Here is a 24,216-nt window from a genome sequence, read left to right as displayed (position 1 = left end):
TATTTGAGCTACAGACATCACTACTCTATACATCATATTCATTCAGTATATGAGCTACAGACATCACTATACATCATATTCATTCAGTATATGAGCTACAGACATCACTACTCTATACATCATATTCATTCAGTATATGAGCTACAGACATCACTACTCTATACATCATATTCATTCAGTATATGAGCTACAGACATCACTACTATATACATCATATTCATTCAGTATATGAGCTACAGACATCACTACTCTATACATCATATTCATTCAGTATATGAGCTACAGAAATCACTACTATATACATCATATTCATTCAGTATATGAGCTACAGACATCACTATACATCATATTCATTCAGTATATGAGCTACAGACATCACTACTCTATACATCATATTCATTCAGTATTTGAGCTACAGACATCACTACTCTATACATCATATTCATTCAGTATATGAGCTACAGACATCACTATACATCATATTCATTCAGTATATGAGCTACAGACATCACTACTCTATACATCATATTCATTCAGTATATGAGCTACAGACATCACTACTCTATACATCATATTCATTCAGTATATGAGCTACAGACATCACTACTATATACATCATATTCATTCAGTATATGAGCTACAGACATCAATACTCTAAGCATCATATTCATTCAGTATATGAGCTACAGACATCACTACTCTATGCATCATATTCATTCAGTATATGAGCTACATACATCACTATACATCATATTCATTCAGTATATGAGCTACAGAAATCACTACTATATACATCATATTCATTCAGTATATGAGCTACAGACATCACTATACATCATATTCATTCAGTATATGAGCTACAGACATCACTATACATCATATTCATTAAGTATATGAGCTACAGACATCACTACTCTATGCCATCATATTCATTCAGTATATGAGCTACAGACATCACTACTCTATGCATCATATTCATTCAGTATATGAGCTACAGACATCACTACTCTATACATCATATTCATTCAGTGTATGAGCTACAGACATCACTACTCTATGCATCATATTCATTCAGTATATGAGCTACAGACATCACTACTCTATAAATCATATTCATTCAGTATATGAGCTACAGACATCACTACTCTATACATCATATTCATTCAGTGTATGAGCTACAGACATCACTACTCTATACATCATATTCATTCAGTATATGAGCTACAGACATCACTACTCTAAACATCATATTCATTCAGTATATGAGCTACAGACATCACTACTCCATACATCATATTCATTCAGTGTATGAGCTACAGACATCACTATTCTATACATCATATTCATTCAGTATGAGCTACAGACATCACTACTATGCATCATATTCATTCAGTATATGAGCTACTGACATCACTACGTGGGGGGGGGGTCTAATTTAAAGCATCTGTTGATTGAATAGTATGTAGTTCCATATTTTATACACCCTTGGTCTCGAAAGTCTAGAAATTCTAATTTACCAGCTAGCATGAACGCACCATCCCCTTGTCAAACCGTAAACAGCCGTGTAGAAGCGCACCATATTTTGAAGTGAGGATAGCGCGACCAGCTTTTCCTGAAGTGTGGATAGCGTGACCGCAGTCGTTTGAGCCATGCAGCCTCGCCACTTGGAGCTGTTGGCATCTTATGGCAAGCAAGGCTGTAGCGTGACTGCGGAAGCTACCTTGATTTCATACACATTCATATAGGTACAAAATAAGGTTAAAGTTTTATAATGTTATAATAGAAATCTGCAAAGTATCTTCTAGCAACTACACATTTCTAATACATGTCGGCAGCTCAGCTCCCAGTGGGAGAGGCGCTGCAAGGATGGCTGCTCTGCTCTCTGCTCTGTCCCTCTGCGAGCCTCGCCACTTGGAGCTGTTGTTGGCATGCAAGGCTGTAGCCTGTAGCGGGACTGCCGGAGGGAGCTACCTTGATTTCATACACATTCATAGGTACAAAATAAAGTTCAAGTTTTATAATATTATAATTGAATTCTGCAAAGTATTTTAGTAACTACACATTTCAAATGTATGTCGGCAGCTCCCGTACACAGCTATGCTGGAAACTGGCGAACAAGCAGGCAGCAGTTCATCCTCTTGGGGGATGAATGGCTTTTGTCTCACTACTAGCGTTCCGTTTGGTTATTGTTACGTCATTGTACTCATTCAGACCCGGTCCAGAGTTTGATTTTCTCCTAACATAATCGGGGAATTCTCGCTCTGTACTGGGGAGTGTTTTGCTGTTACTACGTGTAACAGTCTGGCTCATCTCATCTCATATGCCCAGTGGGAGAGGCGCTGCTCTGCTACAAGTGGCGAGTGGCGCTGCTGGAGCTGACATGTAATCCCTTGATTTCATAGGTACAAAATAGAGTTAAAGTGGTTAATGTTTTATAATAATCTTAATTTATATCTGTGTAGTTGTAGCTAGAGAACTCCACTAACGCTATGGACCAGAGCTAGGCTCATCTATGCTTATTGCTCAGCACAACAGCTACAAGTGGGAGAGGCAATTTGGCTGCAGTGCTCTGTCTCTTCCCTTTGCGAGCCTCGCCACTTGTTGCTGTTGGCAAGCAAGGCTGTAGCGGGACTGCGGCCGGGAAATACCTTGATTTCATACACATTCATAGGTCAAAATAAGGTTAAGTTGTATAATAATATTATAATTGAAATCTGCAAAGTATCTACGGTAGTAACTTACACATTTCTAATTATGTCGGCAGCTCCTGCACACAGCTATGCTGGCAACTGGCGAACAAGCAGGAAGCATCTCATCCTCTTGGGGAATGAATGGCTTTTGTCTCACACTACTAGCGTTCCGTTTTGGTTGTTATTGTTACGTCATTGTACTCATTCAGACCCGGCCCAGAGTTAGATTTTCTCCTAACATAATCGGGGAATTCTCGCTCTGTACTGGGGAGCGTTTTGCTGAGCAGACCTGGTCATTCTTCACCCGCTGAGCAGAGCCAGCCTGCTGCCATGCAGCGCCGGTCGCCACTTGGAGCTGTTGGTGCGGGAAATTACAATAAATGTAAATGTATTTGAAAACCGTAGTTACTACTAGTTAGTTTGCAGATATACATTATAATATTATAAAACATTAACCATGTCTTTAGCCCTGTTTTGTACCTGTAAATCAAAGGCTTAAATGTCGGTGTCTCAGCTACAAGTGGCGCTGTATGATCTGTTGGCATGAGGCTATAGCGGGAGATAGGCCTATACCGACATTTAATCCCTTGATTTCATAGGTACAAAATAGAGCTAAAGTGGTTAATGTTTTATATAATATTATAGTGTAGCTGTATCTCCATAGTACAGTACAGTACAGTACAGTACAGCCATGAACAACAGCCCTGCCAGTCGGGCTCATCTCATCTCAGTGCTCAGTGGGAGAGGCGCTGCTCTGCTACAAGTGGCGAGTGGCGCTGCTGGAGCTGTACTGACATTTAATCCCTTGATTTCATAGGTACAACATAGAGCTAAAGTGGTTACTGTTTTATAATATTATAATGTATATGTGTGTAGTTGTAGCCCCATAGTTAGTACAGTACAACCATGAAGCAGAACCACAACATCTCAGCTCTATGCTCTGCACAACATGCAGCTCCCAGTGGGAGAGGCGCTGCAAGGATGGCTGCTCTGCTCTGCCCGTTTGAGCCATGCAGCCTCGCCACTTGGAGCTGTTAAGCCCCTTTTCGACTGTTGCTTTAGCACCACACCACACTGCACCACATAAAAATATCTACATTTTCCATTACACAAAAGTACCCCTATCGGTAATGAACAAATAAAACAAAGTTTTATAATAATCTGCAAAGTATCTACGTTAGTAACTACACATTTCTAATACATATCGGCAGCTCCCGCTATAGCCTCACACACAGCTTTGGCAACTGGTGAACAAGCAGGCAGCAGCAGCTCATCCTCTTGGGGAATGAATGGCTTTTGGCTCACTGTAGTAGAGTTCCGTTTGGTTGTTATTGTTACGTCATTATACTCATTCAGACCCGGCCTCGAGTTTGATAATCTGGGTCTCACGTCGGGGTAAACATCGGATCAAAATACCAGCTCATTTCATACTACAACTGAACAGAGGAAGGGAGCTCTGGACCAGAGCCAGTCTGCCTGCACGTTCTCTGCCTTCGCTTGGCAGGTCAAAAGATGAAAACCCACAGCAAACATCTCTCCCCTGCCCTGACAGAATGACTGAATCTACTGGATACACCTAGAACTCATTAGATCAGCCTTCATTATGATGACACAACTATGACTAAGTAATAAAAATAATCTCATACCTACTTAGGAAGTTGTTTACTATATGCTAATTTAATACCTACTGGGAGAAATACAACAATGTGCGAACACAGATCAGCATTCAGCAAGATGTGTGAAGTGTTGTGATAAAAGAAGGCTAGAAACACAACCACCCTATTAAGGACTACAAACCATGGACTGACATCTAGACCTACTGCACATACAGTATGAAACAGAGCTGCTACCTTTAAATGCATTTTAAATCTTGAGTTTGTCCCCCTTTTTTTCTTATACTAACCTATTTAAATTGTATTAAGAAAAAAGCAATGCTTGTCCACGTATCCGTTCATCTCTGAAGGCCACGCCTGACACTGTGGTTCCCCTGACACATCACTGTGACATCACCTATGTAAAAGTCCATATATGGCTATTCCCCAGAATCCCTTTTATGCCCATATATCCCTGATGTCATCGATACAGTATATCACTGGCCAGATGGTCTATATATAATTATATATATATATAAATATATTTTTGCACTGTTTTTTGTTGTGCTTCAATCAATTAATCCCTCAACAATTTGAATTTCAAGGACCCCCTGTTTGACGTGCATTAGGCTACGGACCCCCATTTAATGGCATTTCTATCTCAGATGATGTCAGACCCCAAGTTATATTGTAAGGTTAGTGTTAATTTAACCAAGAGTGTACATGGTTCCATTTGTACACTCTCAGAGTTACAGACCTGTAAGGGTTTATTTGGTTCCTATGTATGATTTAGCTTGGGACCCCCTGGAACTCCAGGGGAGGGGAGATATTAGCTGAAAATAGCAGATCTGTAAGCTCACTGTGAGCTAATTGTAGCAATACTGTAATGTAGGCTGGGCTTTTGAATCTAAAATAGAGCAATTGCCTTTAAACCAGGGGTCTTCAATGTTTTCAGGCCAGGGACCCCTTAGCTGAGAGGGATTTAAAGCAGGGACCCCCTACTACATATTGTATAAATGTGTGACGCAGATTTCCATTGATTTCATTGATAGATTCATATACGTGTTTGTCAGTCTATGTTGGATTTGTGTTGATGTGTTTTTCCAGACATTTAACCACTTAAATCGTTGATACTTAAATTTGACCTTTCACTCTGTACTTCACCTCTACACCAAACCTATTTGCCAAAAATAGCAAATCTACAAGCTTGTAGAACTGCTCAGATTTTAGATTTTCTTTTCCAAAGCAAACATTTGTAACTCAAATCTCTGCTTCAGGTGTAATCAGTGATACATAATATTTTGAGATGAGGGTCCACGGACCAAATAAAATACATGTAATGTTGGGGGTCCTTGACATGAAAAGGTTTGAGAACCACTGATTCAGAAGGAGGATTTAGAAGACATTTATAGAATCGTGTCAAAATATTCAAAGACTTGCACAGATGTTCACGATTTTTCAAAAATAGCAGATCTCTGAGCTTGTAGATCTGCTATTTCTCAATAGCTAAAGCATCAAACAATGGTTAAAGTAATATTACTTTAATGATGCGTAGCCTAATAATAATGCATTCCAGGTGTTACTGGGTTTTACATTTAAACAACTGCTATTTGTGCACAGCGTTCCTTTCCTATATGTGTACACATAGAGGCCAAATATTCCTGACAGCAAATGAACAATTGCTAATGGTTTTGTAAGTTAGATTTGCATCACTTGCAGTGTAACAGCAGTGAGGACACGTCATTTATATACTGGTATTATCAGAGTCACAGTAGTGAGGACACGTCATTTATATTATCAGTGTAACAGTAGTGAGAACACATCATTTATATTATCAGTGTAACAGTAGTGAGAACACGTCATTTAGGCTATATTACATTGTAACGGCTCTGAGAACACATCATTTCTATTCCCATTAATTATTGTACATACTTTATTGTGTTTTGATTGTATTGTTCCACTTTTGCCTAACGTATGTTTTCTCATGCCAATAAAGCCCTTTGAATTGCTTAATTTGCTTGTAGATATTTTGGAGAGTTGGTGTAGTAGAGGGGTGAAAGAGCAGACCAAGTACAAGGCCATAACATTCTAGTTCAGAGGTTTTCAACCCTTGTCATCAAGGTCCATTATTTATTCAGCATTTGATCCACAGAACCACCGTTTGATAACATTTAACCTCTCAGACCAAAAACGTAGAATATTTTGTTATTGTTGGATAATATTTCGTCTGCCTCGTTCCTGCAGCAAGGCTGTCGTGGCATTAAGCGCCGTAATGCACGTCCTCTGGTGTGATATTGCTTAATGCAGGGCTACTCAACTTAACATGGCTCAGGGGCCACTCAGAAAAATACCAAAAGTCCAGGGGCCACTAGCCTTGGAAACCCAGGCCTATTTTGGCGATTGGAAGAAAAATAAGCCTGGGCAAACCCCCCTATAAGTGTGCTGGTTCATGACATTTTGATTGTATAAAATAAATGTAGCCGTTCAGATATCGTATTTTACATCAGTATTGTTTATGTGAACTGGTTTGTTTAGGCTTATCCATTATAATGATAAAATCACTATGATTTATCACTCGTTTTCCACCGCAGATCACTTCCTCATTTACTCAAAGCGGATAGCAGCAGGAGTCATGTCACCCTCTGCGTCATTTCGAGACGCCGGAGGACCCGGCGAGATCCGCCGGCCAACAAATAATGTTCGCGTTAGGTTATACTAAAGGGCCGCAAGCTATAAATGATGGTATTAGTTTGTACGTTTAGACAATGGTTTTGTAACACACTACATGACTAGTCTACAAAGTAAGGAAACACTCAGAAAACATTTCCAGCTATAAGACCAAACCTCACTGAACAGAAGGATTGATGAAGTTTCCTCTTTTGGAACAAATAAAATAGCAAAAAAGTAAAGACAAAAATAGTTTCTTTGGGGTTTTGGGGGGAAACTGAAAAACGGCATCAGAAATGATTTGTCCACACTGAAAGTAGAAAAACATGTTTTATTGGTAGGCCTATGACCATGACAGGCCGCATCATGGTCCCACAGGCCACAGTTTGAACAGCGCTGGCTTAACCCATTTAGGCCTAGAATTATTTAATGCTTTAGCTATTGAAAAATAGCAGATCTCACAGCGCAGCACCGATTGCCGGCCGCGCTGCGAGCTTGTATATCTTTTTTTCTTTTTTTTTTTATAAGTCTTCGAATATATCTTTTTGAAAGCGAACATTTGTAACTGTAATATTTGCTTCTGGGTCCCTGGAACAACATATTTTGAGATCGGGGATCCGCGGGCCAAATCCATCAATAGCTAAAGCATAAAATAATTGTTAAAGTGGTTCAAATCTAACGTTACACAGATGTGCGTTCAGGCCTAAATAACCAACCTATCATTATGTGCACACACACACACACACACACACACACACACACAGGCCTCCGTGCACGTGCTGAAGCAGAGACCCTCCTCCTCATCTTCATCATGTACCACCGGGAGAAGAGCATTCAGATGAAGAGCAGCGCCTCAGCGCTCTACAACAACCTGAGCGTTCTGCGCATGGCACCGCGCCAACTCACCCACTTCACCGTGGTCCATGCCAACCTGGTCAACATGTCCTCAACGTTTTCAGGCCAAGGACCCCTTAGTTGAGAAATAGTTGAAGCAGGGACCCCTAACAACCTTTTCAGAGATTCCATATAGTTGTTTCATCGTTTGACAGCACGATTATCAGTATATTTTGGATTCATGACAATGTGTGTTTTCAGATATTTAACCACTTGAACCGTCAATATTTAATAAACTTGACCTTTCACTCTGTTCTTAATCTGCTCTTTTTCCCCTCTACACCAAACGTCTTGCCGGAAATAGCCGATCTACAAGCGGAATAGATCTGCAGGCTTGTAGATCTGCTATTTTCAAACATTTTGTACTTTTACTTTTGGTACTTAAAGTACATTTTGATGCCAACACTCTCACACTTTTACTCAAGTACATTGTGAATTCTGGACTTTGGCTTTTAACAGAGTATTTCTATATTGCAGTACTGGTACTTCACTGCCAGGATGGCAGTGAATCATGACCATAAAACCTTTGATCCTATATAAAAACATATTTGAATATGTCATTATTTGATATATTACATTAAATGAATACCTTTTGTTTAGCAATTTTCAAAAAAGAAATCACATGGATAAACCTGGTACATATCATCAGTGATGTAGCATGAACTCATCAGGGTTTCGGGTCTCGCAACATCATACCCTCATCCAGGTGACCCAGTCAGGGTTGATCAAGTCCCAACTTACGTCCCGTAGCTCCCCACGATCAGTCCTATTAAGGGAAGACGGGGCCATTCACTCCACCGCTCCAGAACTACTCTGCCGGGGCTGGGAGAGGAAATATGGTGCGTGGAAGGACCAGGCTCTGTGGGTTGACTCCTGTCCGGGCCCCTCCTACGTCTCACCAGGTCCTCTCCTGCTCTCACCAGGTCCAGAACCTGTGCGTTGCACCAGACTCCAGCCCCAGACATATATACTGTATATAATATACAACACATATTGTATAGGCCTATTTATGTATACAATTGTGTTTCATGTGTATAGCCTACCGGTAAACATACGATGTGATTGTGCATTCATATGCTATTAAAATAATAATAGATTAATATATTCCCCCAACAATTTCGGGGACACCCTGCAGTATCCCCGAGGACCCCCTAGGGGTCACGGACCCCCTGTTGAAGACCCCTGGTTTAGAAGCACCAAACCACACCCTGCACTGCGATGCTCTATGGGGTCTCCCTGTCTCCCCGGCTCTTTAATAAAGTGGTTCCCACAAGCATCTACAAGCACACATTAGAAAATACAGCTTTATTGTACGTTATATAACAATAATAATTAAACATAACACTGACTTGGCCTACTGTAACTGCATGTTTACTTTACTGTACATTATGAGTAGACCTAAAACACTATTACTCTAGTTAAGCCCCATATATGAGTAGTTAGTTAAGAGTATGCTTTTAACTGTGATCTTGCTACTGATAGAAAGTATTATAAAGAGATCACACCATCATCAAGTTAATTATGTGATTTCATAGTGTGTAAACTTACAGTCATTATAACAGTTTAAAACTGTAATGTGTGGATGTTTTACCTGTAGAATAAGGAGAAGTGTTGCTCCAAAGACTTTGTTTAAATTAAAACGCTTATTGTTCTGCCGTTTTTTAAAAGTCATGAAAATGTGTGCAAATCTTTCAATATAATGTATTTTTAATGAACATTTGTAACTCAAATATTACTTCTGGGGGGTCCCTGGAACTAAATATTTTGAGATGGGGGTCCGTGGCCAAATAAATATCATTTTGGGGGTCCTTCACATGAAAAAGTTTTAGCACCACTGACATAGAAAGATTTTTCAAAAAACCTTAGAAGGATTTGAAATATTCAGACTTGCACACATTTTCACGATTTTTCAAATAAATAGCAGATCTACAAGCTTGCAGTGCAGCAATCGGTGCCACGCTGTGAGCTTGTATATCTGCTATTTTTCAATAGTTAAAGCACAATATTCATGGGGTGCAACACCCCTGTTGTCACCTCCTGACAGAGAATAAATGTCTTCTCTTCACACAATGAAATGACTAAACATGTTGCATTGTGGTTACTAGAATAATGATAATTAAATAAAACCTCTCTAAGAACTGGTGGTCCGGGGACTACCAGTGGTCCTTGAGGGGGTTCCAGGTGGTCCCCAGCTAAATGATGAAGAGTTGTTAACCATGTAAAATGAAACCAAATGGACCCTTTGTTTTCATTTTACTCTCTCAAGAGTTAAATTATTGTTAAACACCTGTATACTTAATTTACCTGAAGCCTACCACAGTTAGAGAATGTAGAAGAATTGTTATTTTGATCAATGTTTGCCTGTTATCTCTGATATGGCACCAACATCAATACAGCATGGAAGTGGACACAATCTTATGAAATGACAGAAACAGCGGCCCCTGGCGTCGCAGAATTCACCAGGATAACAAATACCGGTGTAACCAAGGGACGCTTGGATCATGTGACGCCGCGCCACGTGACGTCATCGCGTAGAGCAGGAAGTGTCTCCATGGCAGCAGAAGGACGCTGAAGGTATTTAATGTGTTTATTTAATGTGTTTCAAAGCTCAACAGAGCCGTTAATGAGCGTTATGTGGAACATAACGGCAGTTATAACGAACTGATGAATCATAAACTGGAGAATTGTTTTGTAATTCGTTAAAAACGTACAAACCAACCGTTGTTTTAGGTCGGTTAGCAACATGTAGCTTAGCTTAGCCCTGCTCATCTCAACAGGGGGTCCGGGGACTCTCAGGGCCAGTGGCTCTCTAACCTTTTCATGTCGAGGACCTCCAAATTAACACTTATTAGCCCGCGGACCCCCATTTGAAAAGGGAAGATTTTTACGGCTCTAGCAGTGACTTATCAACTTCGAATGTTTGTAATAATGTACTGTATGATACAATTAAAAATTTCAATTCAAAGGAGCTTTATTGTCATGAGAAAACATATGTTTAAATTGCCAAAGCAAGTGTCACGATACTCACGAATAAAATAAAAACAGTTGAAAATGGGGAACATGCATATAGTGGGTGCAGCATTGTGTGTAAACAGGGCTATGTCGCATTGTGACATTATATATACAGGGTATAAAGCTTTTGGAACAAATAACAGCATTATTTTTTCTCAAAATGCATTAAAGGTAGCAGCTCTGTTTCATACTGTAGGCATATGTGCAGTAGGTCTAGATGTCAATCCATGGTTTGTAGTCCTTAGGGTGGTTGTGTTTCTTTATTATTTTGTGCTTTCTTGCTGCTGTGTTCGCACATTGTTGTATTTCTCCCAGTAGGTTTGGAGTTTTTCATCATTGGTCATGTTTTCAAACTCACTTCGGGTGTGTAATGTGTGGGATACACGGTGTAGTGTGAAATAAAAGGCTGTCGTCTCAACAGCTACTGGTGGCAACTGGCGACCAGACCTGGTCATTCTTACCCAAGGAGCAGAGCCAGCCTGCTGCCATGCAGCACCAGTCGCCACTTGGAGCTGTTGGTGCGGGAAATTACAATAAATGTAAATGTATTTGAAAACCGTAGTTACTACCAGTTACTTTGCAGATATACATTATAATATTATAAAACATTAACCATGTCTAGCCCTGTTTTGTGCCTGTAAATCAAGGGCTTAAATGTCGGTATTTCAGCAGCAGCTACAAGAGGCGCTGCATGAGCTGTTGGCAAGAATATAGCGGGAGATACCGACATTTAATCCCTTGATTTCATAGGTACAAAATAGAGCTAAAGTGGTTAATGTTTTATATAATATTATAGTGTAGCTGTAGCTCCATATAGTACAGTACAGTACAGTACAGTAGGCTACAGTACAGTACAGCCATGAAGCAGCCCTGAACAACAGCCCAGTCCGTCGGGCTCATCTCATCTCAGTATGCCCAGTGAGCTGTACAGATATTTAAGCCCTTGATTTCATAGGTAGGCCTACAACATATAGGGCTAAGTGGTTAATGTTTTATAATATTAATTTATAATGTAGCTCTAGCCCCATAGTTGGTACTGTAGTCTGTACACTTGTACAGCCATGAAGCAGAACCACATCTCTCAGCTCTGCTCAGCACAGCAGCTCCCAGTGGGAGAGGAGCTGCAAGGCAGGCTGGCTGCTCTGCTCTGCCCGTTTGAGCCATGCAGCCTCGCCACTTCGAGCTGTTGGCAACTTATGGCAAGCAAGGCTGTAGCGTGACTGTGGGAGCTAGCTTGATTTCATACACATTCATAGCTACAAAATAAGGTTAAGTTGTATAATACCAGTAGCGTTTTGCTGTTACTACGAGTCATCTGTGGAGAGCAGACCTGGTCATTCTTCACCCGCTGAGCAGAGCCAGCCTGCTGCCATGCAGCACCAGTCGCCACTTGGAGCTGTTGGTGCGGAAAATTAGAATAAATGTACATTTATTTGAAAACCGTAGTTACTGTAGTTAGTTTGCAGATATTCATTATAATATTATAAAACATTAACCATGTCTTTAACCTGTAAACCAAGGGCTTAAAGTGGGAGAGGCGCTGCATGATCTGTTGGCAAGGAAGCGGGATATACCGACATTTAATCCCTTGATTTCATAGGTACAAAATAGAGCTAAAGTGGTTAATGTTTTATATAATATTATAGTGTAGCTGTAGCTCCATAGTACAGTACAGTACAGTACAGTACAGTACAGTACAGTACAGTACAGCCATGAAGCAGCCCTGAACAACAGCCCTGCCAGTCGGGCTCATCTCATCTCAGTGCTCAGTGGGAGAGGCGCTGCTCTGCTACAAGTGGCGAGTGGCGCTGCTGGAGCTGTACTGACATTTAAGCCCTTGATTTCATAGGTAGGCCTACAACATAGAGCTAAAGTGGTTAATGTTGTATAATATAATAATGTATATGTGTGTAGCTGTAGCCCCATAGTTAGTACAGTACAGCCATGAAGCAGAACCACAACCTCTCAGATTCTCAGCTATGCTCAGCACAACAACAGCTCCCTTGCAGTGGGAGAGGAACTGCAAGGATGCCCGTTTCAGCCATGCCTCGCCACTTGTTGCTGTTGGCAAGCAAGGCTGTAGCGGGACTGCGGGAGCTAACTTGATTTCATACACATTCATAGGTACAAAATAAAGTTCAAGTTTTATAATATTATAATTGAAATCTACAAAGTATCTTAGTAACTTCACATTTCTAATAAATGTCGGCAGCTCCCGCACACAGCTACGGTATGCTGGCAACTGGCGAACAAGCAGGCAGCAGCAGCTCATCCTCTTCTTGGGGAATGAATGGCTTTTGTCTCACTAGCGTTCCGTTTGGTTGTTATTGTTACGTCATTGTACTCATTCAGACCCGGCCCAGAGTTAGATTTTCTCCTAACATAATCGGGGAATTCTCGCTCTGTACTGGGGAGCGTTTTGCTGTTTCTACGAGTCATCTGTGGAGCGCAGACCTGGTCATTCTTCACCCGCTGAGCAGAGCCAGCCTGCTGCCATGCAGCGCCAGTCGCCACTTGGAGCTGTTGGTGCGGAACATTACAATAAATGTACATTTATTTGAAACCCGTAGTTACTACTAGTTACTTTGCAGATATTCATTATAATATTATAAAACATTAACCATGTCTTTACCTGTAAACCAAGGGCTTAAAGTGGGAGAGGCGCTGCATGATCTGTTGGCAAGGAAGCGGGATATACCGACATTTAATCCCTTGATTTCATAGGTACAAAATAGAGCTAAAGTGGTTAATGTTTTATATAATATTATAGTGTAGCTGTAGCTCCATAGTACAGTACAGTACAGTACAGTACAGTACAGTACAGTACAGTACAGTACAGTACAGCCATGAAGCAGCCCTGAACAACAGCCCTGCCAGTGGGGCTCATCTCATCTCAGTGCTCAGTGGGAGAGGCGCTGCTCTGCTACAAGTGGCGAGTGGCGCTGCTGGAGCTGTACTGACATTTAAGCTCTTGATTTCATAGGTACAACATAGAGCTAAAGTTGTTAATGTTTTATAATATAATAATGTATATGTGTGTAGCTGTAGCTCCATAGTTAGTACAGTAAAGCCATGAAGCAGAACCACAACATCTCAGCTCAGCTTTATGCTCAGAACAACAGCTCCCAGTGGGAGAGGAACTGCAAGGATGAATGCTCTGCTCTGCCCGTTTTAGCCACTTGGAGCTTTTGGCATCTTATGGCAAGCAAGGCTACAGCGTGACTGCGGGATCTACCTTGATTTCATACACATAGGTACAAAATAAGGTTCAAGTTTTATAATATTATAATAGAAATCTGCAAAGTATCACTATCTTCTAGTTACTACACATTTCTATAATAAATGTTGGCAGCTCAGCTACAAGTGGCGCTGCATGATGAGCTGTTGGCAAGGATATAGCGGGAGATACACCGACATTTAAGCCCTTGATTTCATGGGTACAAAATAGAGCTAAAGTGGTTAATGTTTTATAATATTATTTGTATATGTTTGTATATGTGTGTAGCTGTAGCTCCATAGTTTAATACAGTACAGCCATGAAGCAGAACCACAACAACAGCCCTGCAGTCGGGTTCATCTCAGCTCTATGCTCAGAACAACAGCTCCCAGTGGGAGAGGAGCTGCAAGGATGAATGCCCGTTTTAGCCAGCCGAGCCTCGCCACTTTGCTGTTGGCAAGCAAGGCTGTAGCGGGACTGCGGGAGCTAACTTGATTTCATACACATTCATAGGTACAAAAAAAGTTCAAGTTTTATAATATTATAATTGAAATCTGCAAAGCATCTTAGTATTAAACTACACATTTCAAATAAATGTCGGCAGCTCCCGCACACAGCTATGCTGGAAACTGGCGAACAAGCAGGCAGCAGTTCATCCTCTTAATTGGGGAATGAATGGCTTTATTATTTTTACGTAATTGTACTCATTCAGACCCGGCTCAAAGTTTGATTTTCTCCTAACATAATCGGGGAATTCTCGCTCTGTACTGGGGAGCGTTTTGCTGTTACAACGAGTCATCTGTGGAGAGCAGACCTGGTCATTCTTCACCCGCTGAGCAGAGCCAGCCTGCTGCCATGCAGCGCCAGTCGCCACTTGGAGCTGTTGGTGCGGCAAATTACAATACATGTAAATGTATTAGAAACCCCTAGTTACTACTAGTTAGTTTGCAGATATACATTATAATATTATAAAACATTAACCATGTCTTTAGCCCTGTTTTGTACCTGTAAATCAAGGACGTATAGACTATGCCGTTATCTCAGCTATGTGGGAGAGGCGCTGCATGAGCTGTTGGCAAGGCTATAGCGGGAGATACCGTACCGACATTTAATCCCTTGATTTCATAGGTACGAAGTAGAGCTAAAGTGGTTAATGTTTTATAATATTATAATGTATATGTGTGTAGTTGTAGCCCCATAGTTAGTACAGTACAGCCATGAAGCAGCAGCCCACAGCAGCCCTGTGAGTCGGGTTCAGTGTTCAGTTTTTTTTTGGGCATATGATCCGCGGCTATTTGTGTGACCAGGGCAGAGACGCCAGCAGTGCATAATTCCTATCAAATACGCTACTTTGAAAGGTTCACGAGGGCAGACGCTATTCATATTTTCTTTTCCGACAGCAGACGCCGTATACGTGCGTTACAAGTAGAACAGCACTGGTCGTGTTCATCTCAGCTCTATGCTCAGCACAACAGCTCCCAGTGGGAGAGGCGCTGCAAGGATGAATGCTCTGCTCTACTGCTCGCCACTTGTTGCTGTAGCGGGACTGCGGGAGCTACCGCCATTTAATCCCTTGTTTTCATAGGTACAATTGTACAAAATAGAGCTAAAGTGGTTAATGGTTTATATAATATTATAGTGTAGCTGTAGCTCCATAGTACAGTACAGTACAGTACAGTACAGTACAGTACAGTACAGTACAGTACAGTACAGTACAGCCATGAAGCAGCCCTGAACAACAGCACTGCCAGTCGGGCTCATCTCATCTCAGTGCTCAGTGGGAGAGGCGCTGCTCTGCTACAAGTGGCGAGTGGCGCTGCTGGAGCTGTACCGACATTTAAGCACTTGATTTCATAGGTTAGGTACACAATAGAGCTAAAGTGGTTAATGTTGTATAATATTATAATGTATATGTGTGTAGCTGTAGCCCCATAGTTAGTACAGTACAGCCATGAAGCAGAACCACAACCTCTCAGATTCTCAGCTATGCTCAGAACAACAACAGCTCCCAGTGGGAGAGGAACTGCAAGGATGCCCGTTTCAGCCATGCAGCCTCGCCACTTGTTGCTGTTGGCAAGCAAGGCTGTAGCGGGACTGCGGGAGCTACCTTGATTTCATACACATTCATAGGTACAAAATAAAGTTCAAGTTTTATAATATTATAATTGAAATCTGCAAAGTATCTTAGTAACTTCACATTTCTAATAAATGTCGGCAGCTCCCGCACACAGCTACGGTATGCTGGCAACTGGCGAACAAGCAGGCAGCAGCAGCTCATCCTCTTCTTGGGGAAGGAATGGCTTTTGTCTCACTATAGCGTTCCGTTTTGGTTGTTATTGTTACGTCATTGTACTCAATCAGACCCAGCCCAGAGTTAGATTTTCTCCTAACATAATCTGGGAATTCTCGCTCTGTACTGGGGAGCGTTTTGCTGTTTCTACGAGTCATCTGTGGAGAGCAGACCTGGTCATTCTTCACCCGCTGAGCAGAGCCAGCCTGCTGCCATGCAGCACCAGTCGCCACTTGGAGCTGTTGGTGCGGGAAATTACAATAAATGTAAATGTATTTGAAAACCGTGGTTACTATAGTTAGTTTGCAGATATACATTATATTATTATTAAACATTAACCGTGTCTTTTTGGCCCTGTTTTGTACCTGTACATCAAAGGCTTAAATGTCGGTATCTCAGCTACAAGTGGCGCTGCAAGGCTGGCTGCAGTGCTCTCTGCTCTGCTCCTTCCCTTTGCGAGCCATGCAGCTTCGCCACTTGGAGCTGTTGGCATGAAAGGCTATAGCGGGACTGCGCGGGGGAAATACCTTGATTTCATACACATTCATAGGTACAAAATAAGGTTAAAGTTTTATTATAAAATAATTGAAATCTGCAAAGTATCTACGGTAGTAACTACACATTTCTAATAAATATCGGCAGCTCCCGCACACAGCTATGCTGGCAACTGGCGAACAAGCAGGCAGCAGCAGTTCATCCTCTTGGGGAATGATTGGCTTTTGGCTCACTACAAGCGTTCCGTTTGGTTGTTATTGTTACGTCATTGTACTCATTCAGACCCGGCCCAGAGTTTGATAGGGGTGTCACGTCGGCGTAAAAATGGGGTCAAAATACCACCTATGTGACTATGTCATAGCTATGACAGTCGGGCTCATCTCATCTCAGTGCTCAGTGGGAGAGGCGCTGCTCTGCTACAAGTGGCGCTGCTGGAGCTGTACCGACATTTAAGCCCTTGATTTTGTACCCTTGAGGTACAAAATAGAGCTAAAGTGGTTAATGTTGTATAATATTATAATGTATATGTGTGTAGCTGTAGCCCCATAGTTAGTACAGTACAGCCATGAAGCAGAACCACAACAACAGCCTGCCAGTCGGGTTCATCTCAGTAACAGCTCCAAGTGGGAGAGGCGCTGCAAGGCTCTGCTCTTTCCCTTTGCGAGCCATGCAGCTTCGCCACTTGGAGCTGTTGGCATGCATGTAGGGTGACCATATTTTCAGCCGCTCAAACCGGGACGCAAACCACTGTTGCCTAAAACTGGGACCCTCAAAGCAATGCGCACGTTACCGCGCACGCGCGTGCCCATTCTCTAACGTTTGTGCACGCGCTCACATGCACCGCAGGGTTGCATATGCAGGCAGTGAGTGATTGACAAAAAGCCTCAGTGTTGAATTCAGACACGCAATGAATTTGTTCATGTTTTCTGATTGGTTTAGGTGAGCATGTTTTCGTGAAAAGAACATGATAAATGTCTATGCAACCACTAAAAACAGCTAATATTATTTTAACCGGGACAATTTTGCAGTGAATGTTGAAAACCGGGACATATTAGTGTTTTAGAGATATTTGTCGGGACACTGGGACACGCAGCTTGAAAACGGGACTGTCCCGGGTAAACTGGGACGTCTGGTCACCCTACATGCAAGGCTACAGCGGGACTGCAGGAAATACCTTGATGTCATACAAATTCATAGGCCTACAATAAGGTTAAAGCTTTTTTTATATTATAATTGAAATCTGCAAAGTATCCATGGTAGTAACTACACATTTCTAATAAATGTCGGTAGCTCCCGCACAAAGCTATAGGACTGGCACCTGGAGCAGGCAGCAGCTCATCCTCTTGGGGAATGAATGGCTTTTGGCTCACTGTAGTAGAGTTCCGTTTGGTTGTTATTGTTACTCATTGTACTCATTCAGACCCGGCCTCGAGTTTGATAATCTGGGTCTCACGTCGGGGTAAAAATGCGGTCAAAATACCACCTCATTTCATGGCTACGAGTCTACGACTGGGTAAGGATTGGCTGGACGGAGGAAGGGAGCTCTGAACCAGAGCCAGTCTGTCTGCACATTCTCTGCCTTCACTTCAAAGAGCCTTTCTCTTGCAGAGCCACCATGCAGGTTAAAGATGAAACATCTCTCCCTGACAGAATCTACTGATACACCTAGAACTCATTAGATCAGGTTCATTATGATGACACAACTGAGAAGAGAGTTTGAAAACATGACCAATGATAAATAATAAAAAGAATCCCATTTAGGAAGTTGGTCATTTACTAGGCTAATTTAATACCTACTGGGAGAAATACAACAATGTGCGAACACAGCAGCAAGTTGTGTGAACTGTTGTGATAAAAGAATGCTAGAAACACAACCACCCTAAGGACTACAAACCATGGACTGACATCTGGACTGCACATACAGTATGAAACAGAGCTGCTACCTTTAATGCATTTTAAATATGAGTTTGCCCTTTTTTTCTTATACTATTTAAACTGTATTGAGGAAAAACAATGATGCTATTTGTTCCAAAAGCTTTATTTCGACCGAAGGTCGCAGTTTACCATGAGAAACGTCACAGCTTGTCCGCGTGTAGACGGACGTGTACACATTTTTCCAGTTTGTGGGTTTGCCGCTCTGACATCATGCTCTGATGTCACTGTGATGACGGCTTTGCCACCGTTGTGTGTGAACGTGGGAAGTGAGGACTCTGGCGTCGACTGTTCACTGCTTCACCTCCCTGTGTATGAATGAATGAACCGTCGTAAAGCGCTTTGAGCTCTTGGAAAAGCACTATGAAAATGCAATTCATTATTATTTATTCAGCATTTGATCCACAGAACCACCGTTTGATGACATTTAACCTCTCAGACCCAAAACTTAGAATATTCTGTTATTGTTGGATAATATCTTGTCTGCCTCGTTCCTGCAGCAACGCTGTCGTGGCATTAACCGCCGTAATGCACGTCCTCTGGTGTGATATTGCTTAAATTTAGGCCTAGAATTATTGAATGCTTTAACCAGTGAAAAATAGCAGATATACAAGCTCACAGCGCGGCACCGAGTGCCGCGCTGCGAGCTTGTAGATCTGCTATTTTTGAAAAAAGTCTTGAAAATGTGTGCAAATCTTCGAATATATGTATTTTCAAAGCGAACGTTTGTAACTCAAATTTTGCTTCTGGGTGGTCCCTGGAACTAGATATTTTGAAATGGGGGTCCGTGGCCAAATAAATATCATTTTGGGGGTCCTTCACATGAAAAGGTTTGAGCACCACTGACATAGTAGTCTCTCAAGAACAGGCTAACTGAGCTCCAGTTAAGTGAAAAGGACCTTTTCTTTGACGATGGCTGGCCAGACTGCTGACATAGAAACACAGGGTTTTTTCCAAAAATCTTAGAAGGATTCAAAAGACACTTATAGAATCGGGTCAAAATTCTAATTTTCAAGATTTTTCAAAAATAGCAGATCTACAAACTCGCAGCTGTGAGCTTGTATATCTGCTATTTTTTATATTTAAAGCATAAAATATTGCGTCATAATGTGTTCAGACCTAAATGGGTTAACTCTTTCTGTGCCAAATGCCAAAATGGCTCCAAGGTTCATGTGCCACCCATGAATTTTGAATTTTTTTTGAATTTCTTTGAAATGAAAAAAAAAAAAAAAAAAATCTATACAAAAAACACAAAAGGCGTCAAAAGACGTCATTGGCACTGAATGAGTTTTAATATAACCGACCTATCCTTATGTGCACACACAGGCCTCCGTGCACGTGCTGAAGCAGAGACCCTCGTCCTCCTCATCTTCCTCCTCATCTTCATCATGTACCACCGGGAGAAGAGCATTCAGATGAAGAGCAGCGCCTCAGCGCTCTACAACAACCTGAGCGTTCTGCGCATGGCACCGCGCCAACTCACCCACTTCACCGTGGTCCATGCCAACCTGGTCAACATGGTGAGCTCCAGTCACATGCACACATAGACATCAAAGGGGGCTTGAGCCCCTGCCCTTTTATCCACATGTAAAAAAGTGCCCTCTCCAGACCATGAATGCAGTTTTTACTCTGGTGAAAGAAATGCAAATGTCCTCTTTCCATGCCATACCTGAAGGCAGCATTCAAGAGAATTGCCTTGTCCAAACTCTCCTGAACTTGAATGCAGCATCTTATGTTGAAAGAATCGCCCTCTCTATGTAGAAATCAAGTACCGAAAATAGCAGACCTCCAAGCTCACAACGCATTGCAGCGCGACACGTGGGCTTGTTTAGAGCAGTGGTTCTCAACCTGTGGGTCGCGACCCCCAGGGGGGTCGCCAAAAATTTTCGGGGGGTCGCCAGAATTCTTGGTAAAAAAAAAAAAAAATTGGTAAAAAAAAAAAAAAAAAAAAAAAAAAACGCCTGGAAAACATTTTTATAGAAACATTTTCATAGCGGAAAATCGACAGTGTGAGTGTGGAATGGATGTGTGTTGCTTTTCCACACAGAGGTGAGATGGCTCTCACGGGGCAGAGTGCTGACCAGACAGGGCCTGGCTGGATAAGATTTATAAAAATGTCTATTTTCCTTGCATATAGAAACGCTCCTCCCCTCCCCACACATCGAAACGAAGGCTGAGGGTGCTAATAGCCCGCACACCGAAACCGAATTAAGGGTGCTAATTGTCGCTAATTGTCGGCCGACGGTGAACAAAGACTCGCATTTGCATCCACTCATAAGTATGGGCAGACGACATATCTGTTAAATTCCTCACATTCCTAAACATCTCCTGTATAGCTGACATAGACCTGTGTTTAATGTGTTTTCTCAACACTTTCTTGTCAATTATAGTAAATTATAGTTATAGGCCTACCAATTCAAGAAAACATACGTTTACATTGACAAAGCAAGTCAAAATAGTAATGGGATCTGAGCATGAAACCTTACTTTTCCACACAGAGGTGAGATGGCTCTCACGGGGCAGAGTGCTGACCAGACTGTTTCAAACTCAACACACTAAACCTGTCGCTCCAAGGCTCAAACAATAACATTCTCAATATTTCTGATAAGATCGCTGGGTTTCAGAGGAAGCTAGATCGCTGGACAACGCGAGTCAATGAGGGTAATATTGACATGTTTCCAGAGCTTGAGGATTTCATGGATGATTATGACTTAAATAGAGACATCATAAACGGAGATATCATCTCTCATCTGAGAGGTTTGACTGACTGTTTCCACAAGTACTTCCCAAAAGATGACGCCCCAGAAAGATATGATTGGATACGCTTTCCTTTCACCGAGTCCACGGGGGCACACTTGTCATCAGAACTGCAGGACTCGCTGTTGGACCTTTCAGCTGATAGGACATCAGAGATCAAGTTCAAATCATCCACACTGGAGGAATTCTGGCTATCTAAATATGTGGCTGCGAATTACACAGAACTGTCAAAAGCAGCAATGGATGTTTTGATTCATTTCCCGTCCACTTACTTGTGTGAAAAGACGTTTTCTGCGCTCACATATATAAAAAATAAATACAGATCACGACTCACCAGAGTTGAAGATGATCTCCGTGTTGCAGTGAGCAATATTGAACCTAGATTCGCACTTCTCTGTTCAAAGAAACAAGCTCAACCATCCCACTAACCTCAAAAGGTAGGCCTATGCCAAAACAATTCATAAACTGTACATAAAAAAAGTGCTGTCAGATATGCTGGTTACATTTTATTGTGTGGATGCAAACGAAAACCAACAGTATATAGTTTCACATATGGTGTATTTGTTTCCGTTTTTTTTTTTGCTGTTTAATGTTAAGAGCATATGAATACAGGCGCAGCTGTCATAAGTACTGAGTGCTGTCAGATATGGTTAAATTATATTGTTTTGGAAACCAGTGCATAGTTTCCCCTTTTTTTGCTGGACAGTTTTTTTTGCTGTAACGTTACGAGCATATAATTAATGCAGCTGTCAGATCCAGGGAAATATTTTTTCGGTTTCCCCCTTTTTTTTCTTTTATTGCTGGACAGATTCATGTGGCTAAAAAATATTATTACCAGTGTATTACCAGTGTTGCGGACTCTATTCTTCTCTTGTAAATGCAACAATAAGAAAATAAATGCGTCATCATTCATATCACGTGTCAGTGTTGTTTTCTCTGCATAACTTTAAGAAGTAGCCTAGTAGTGAAAACAGCCGATCTACAAGCGCACAATGCGGCGCGGGCGGGGGGGGGGGGGGGGGGGGGGGGTCTTTAAGGACCGGGGGTCGCGAGTCAAAATGTGATTATTTTGGGGGTCGCGGCCAGAAAAGGTTGAGGACCCCTGGTTTAGAGTACGAAATAACCTTGATTGAGACCCTGTGTCACAAAAACGCATCACATATGCTTTGTGGAGGCAGGCAACGTCCTGGAGCTTATACAAATAAAAGCCTGAAACTGGACTGGAAAGATGTGACCGGTGTTTTTAATGCCTCTGAGTACAGATCCAAGATTGACTGATTTCCTGACTCACTTTGAGAAGCCAAAACGGATCCCGCATCAGCAACCATGCGAGGAATTTAGTGAATTCACATTTCTGGAATTCATTTTTGTGATATGGCAAAATTATCTTACATTTGGGCATTTTTGTAATTATTTATCGTACAGAGGGTGAAATTATCATAAAAATGATAAGCAACACTGTGAGTGCCAATGGTATAAAGTAACTAAGTACATGTAATACAAGTACGAGTACGAGTATTTCCAATTTCCAATACTTTAACTTCAACTCCATTACATCTCGGATCCAAATATTGTACTTTTACTCCACTACATTTATTTGAAAACTTTAGTTACTAGTTACTCTGCAGATATACAAGTAATATTATAAAACATGCTTGTACCACTTTAGCTCTATTTTATACCTTGGCCATTTGAAATTTTCCGATCTACAAGCTAACATTTTGTACTTTTACTTTTGGTACTTAAATTACATTTTGATGCCAAGAGTCTCATACTTATATTCAAGTACATTGTGAATTCCGGACTTTGACTTGAATCAGAGTATTTCTATATTGCAGTACTGGTTCTTTAAGTTAAAATATGCGCATACCTTTTCCCCTCCAGGTGAGCGCATCCTGGGATGGTCTGAACCTCTCCCACCGCCAGCTGGCCTCCAAGGAGCACAACGCCTCCGCCAGCACCTCTCTGATCATGCAGGTGAGTTTAGACCACTGGTTCCCAACCTGTTGGTTGTCCCCAGGGAGTCCCCAGATGATTAACTTAATGTGCAACATTGTTTTCTCTAGTCTCAACAGTAAATAAACCAACACAAAGTTTAAGTGTATAGGGTATCTGCACATTTCCAAAGTGACAATTTAAGGACTTTTTAATACCTCTGAAATGACAAATTAAACATTGACCAACTTGCCAAATATTAGAGGCCAAAATTGTGAAAATAGCCGATCTACATTTTTTATTTCTTTCTTTCTCTAAGAATGTCCAGTGAAAATAGATGATATACAAGCCCAACGGCCCATAACTTTAGAACAGGGATTGCGGTTGAAATGTATTTTCTTTCTTCATTTATGACATTTATGATTGCATAATGGATAAACTATGTCTGTTCTAATATGTATAGCTATTATATTATTATATAATAATGATGATGATGACATCATGCAGGCAGCCTGGTGTGTTCTTCCGTCCCGTGAGCTCCTAGTGCTGACCTCCCAGAAAGGCATCCAGGTGAGTGCGTGTGTGCGTGTGTGCGTGTGTGTGCGTGTGTGCGTGTGTGTGTGTGTGTGTGTGTGTGTGTGTCTGTGTGTCTATGATTTATTCAATGCATAATCAGGACATTTACAAAACAATACGTTTACACATCATCATCAACACCAGGTGCAATAAAAGCTT

General features: G+C 41.6%; 1 protein-coding gene across 1 annotated transcript in view; it reads left to right on the top strand.

The window, feature by feature from the left end:
* Positions 1–10,387: 10,387 nt before the first annotated feature.
* wdr54 (WD repeat domain 54) overlaps positions 10,388–24,216 on the top strand; it is a 19,613-nt gene continuing 5,784 nt past the window's right edge. Inside the window, exons 1-4 of the mRNA XM_080737971.1 lie at positions 10,388–10,417; positions 20,116–20,309; positions 23,431–23,523; positions 23,989–24,051. Of these exons, the coding sequence (XP_080594097.1) occupies positions 20,178–20,309; positions 23,431–23,523; positions 23,989–24,051 (288 nt within the window). The 5' untranslated portion in view covers positions 10,388–10,417; positions 20,116–20,177. The remainder of the gene's footprint in view (positions 10,418–20,115; positions 20,310–23,430; positions 23,524–23,988; positions 24,052–24,216) is intronic.

The sequence above is a fragment of the Nannobrachium achirus genome (genome assembly GCF_963921795.1).
Source record: "Nannobrachium achirus genome assembly, chromosome: 12".
NCBI lineage: Eukaryota > Metazoa > Chordata > Actinopteri > Myctophiformes > Myctophidae > Nannobrachium > Nannobrachium achirus.
This window is presented reverse-complemented; position numbering and strand designations above follow the sequence as displayed.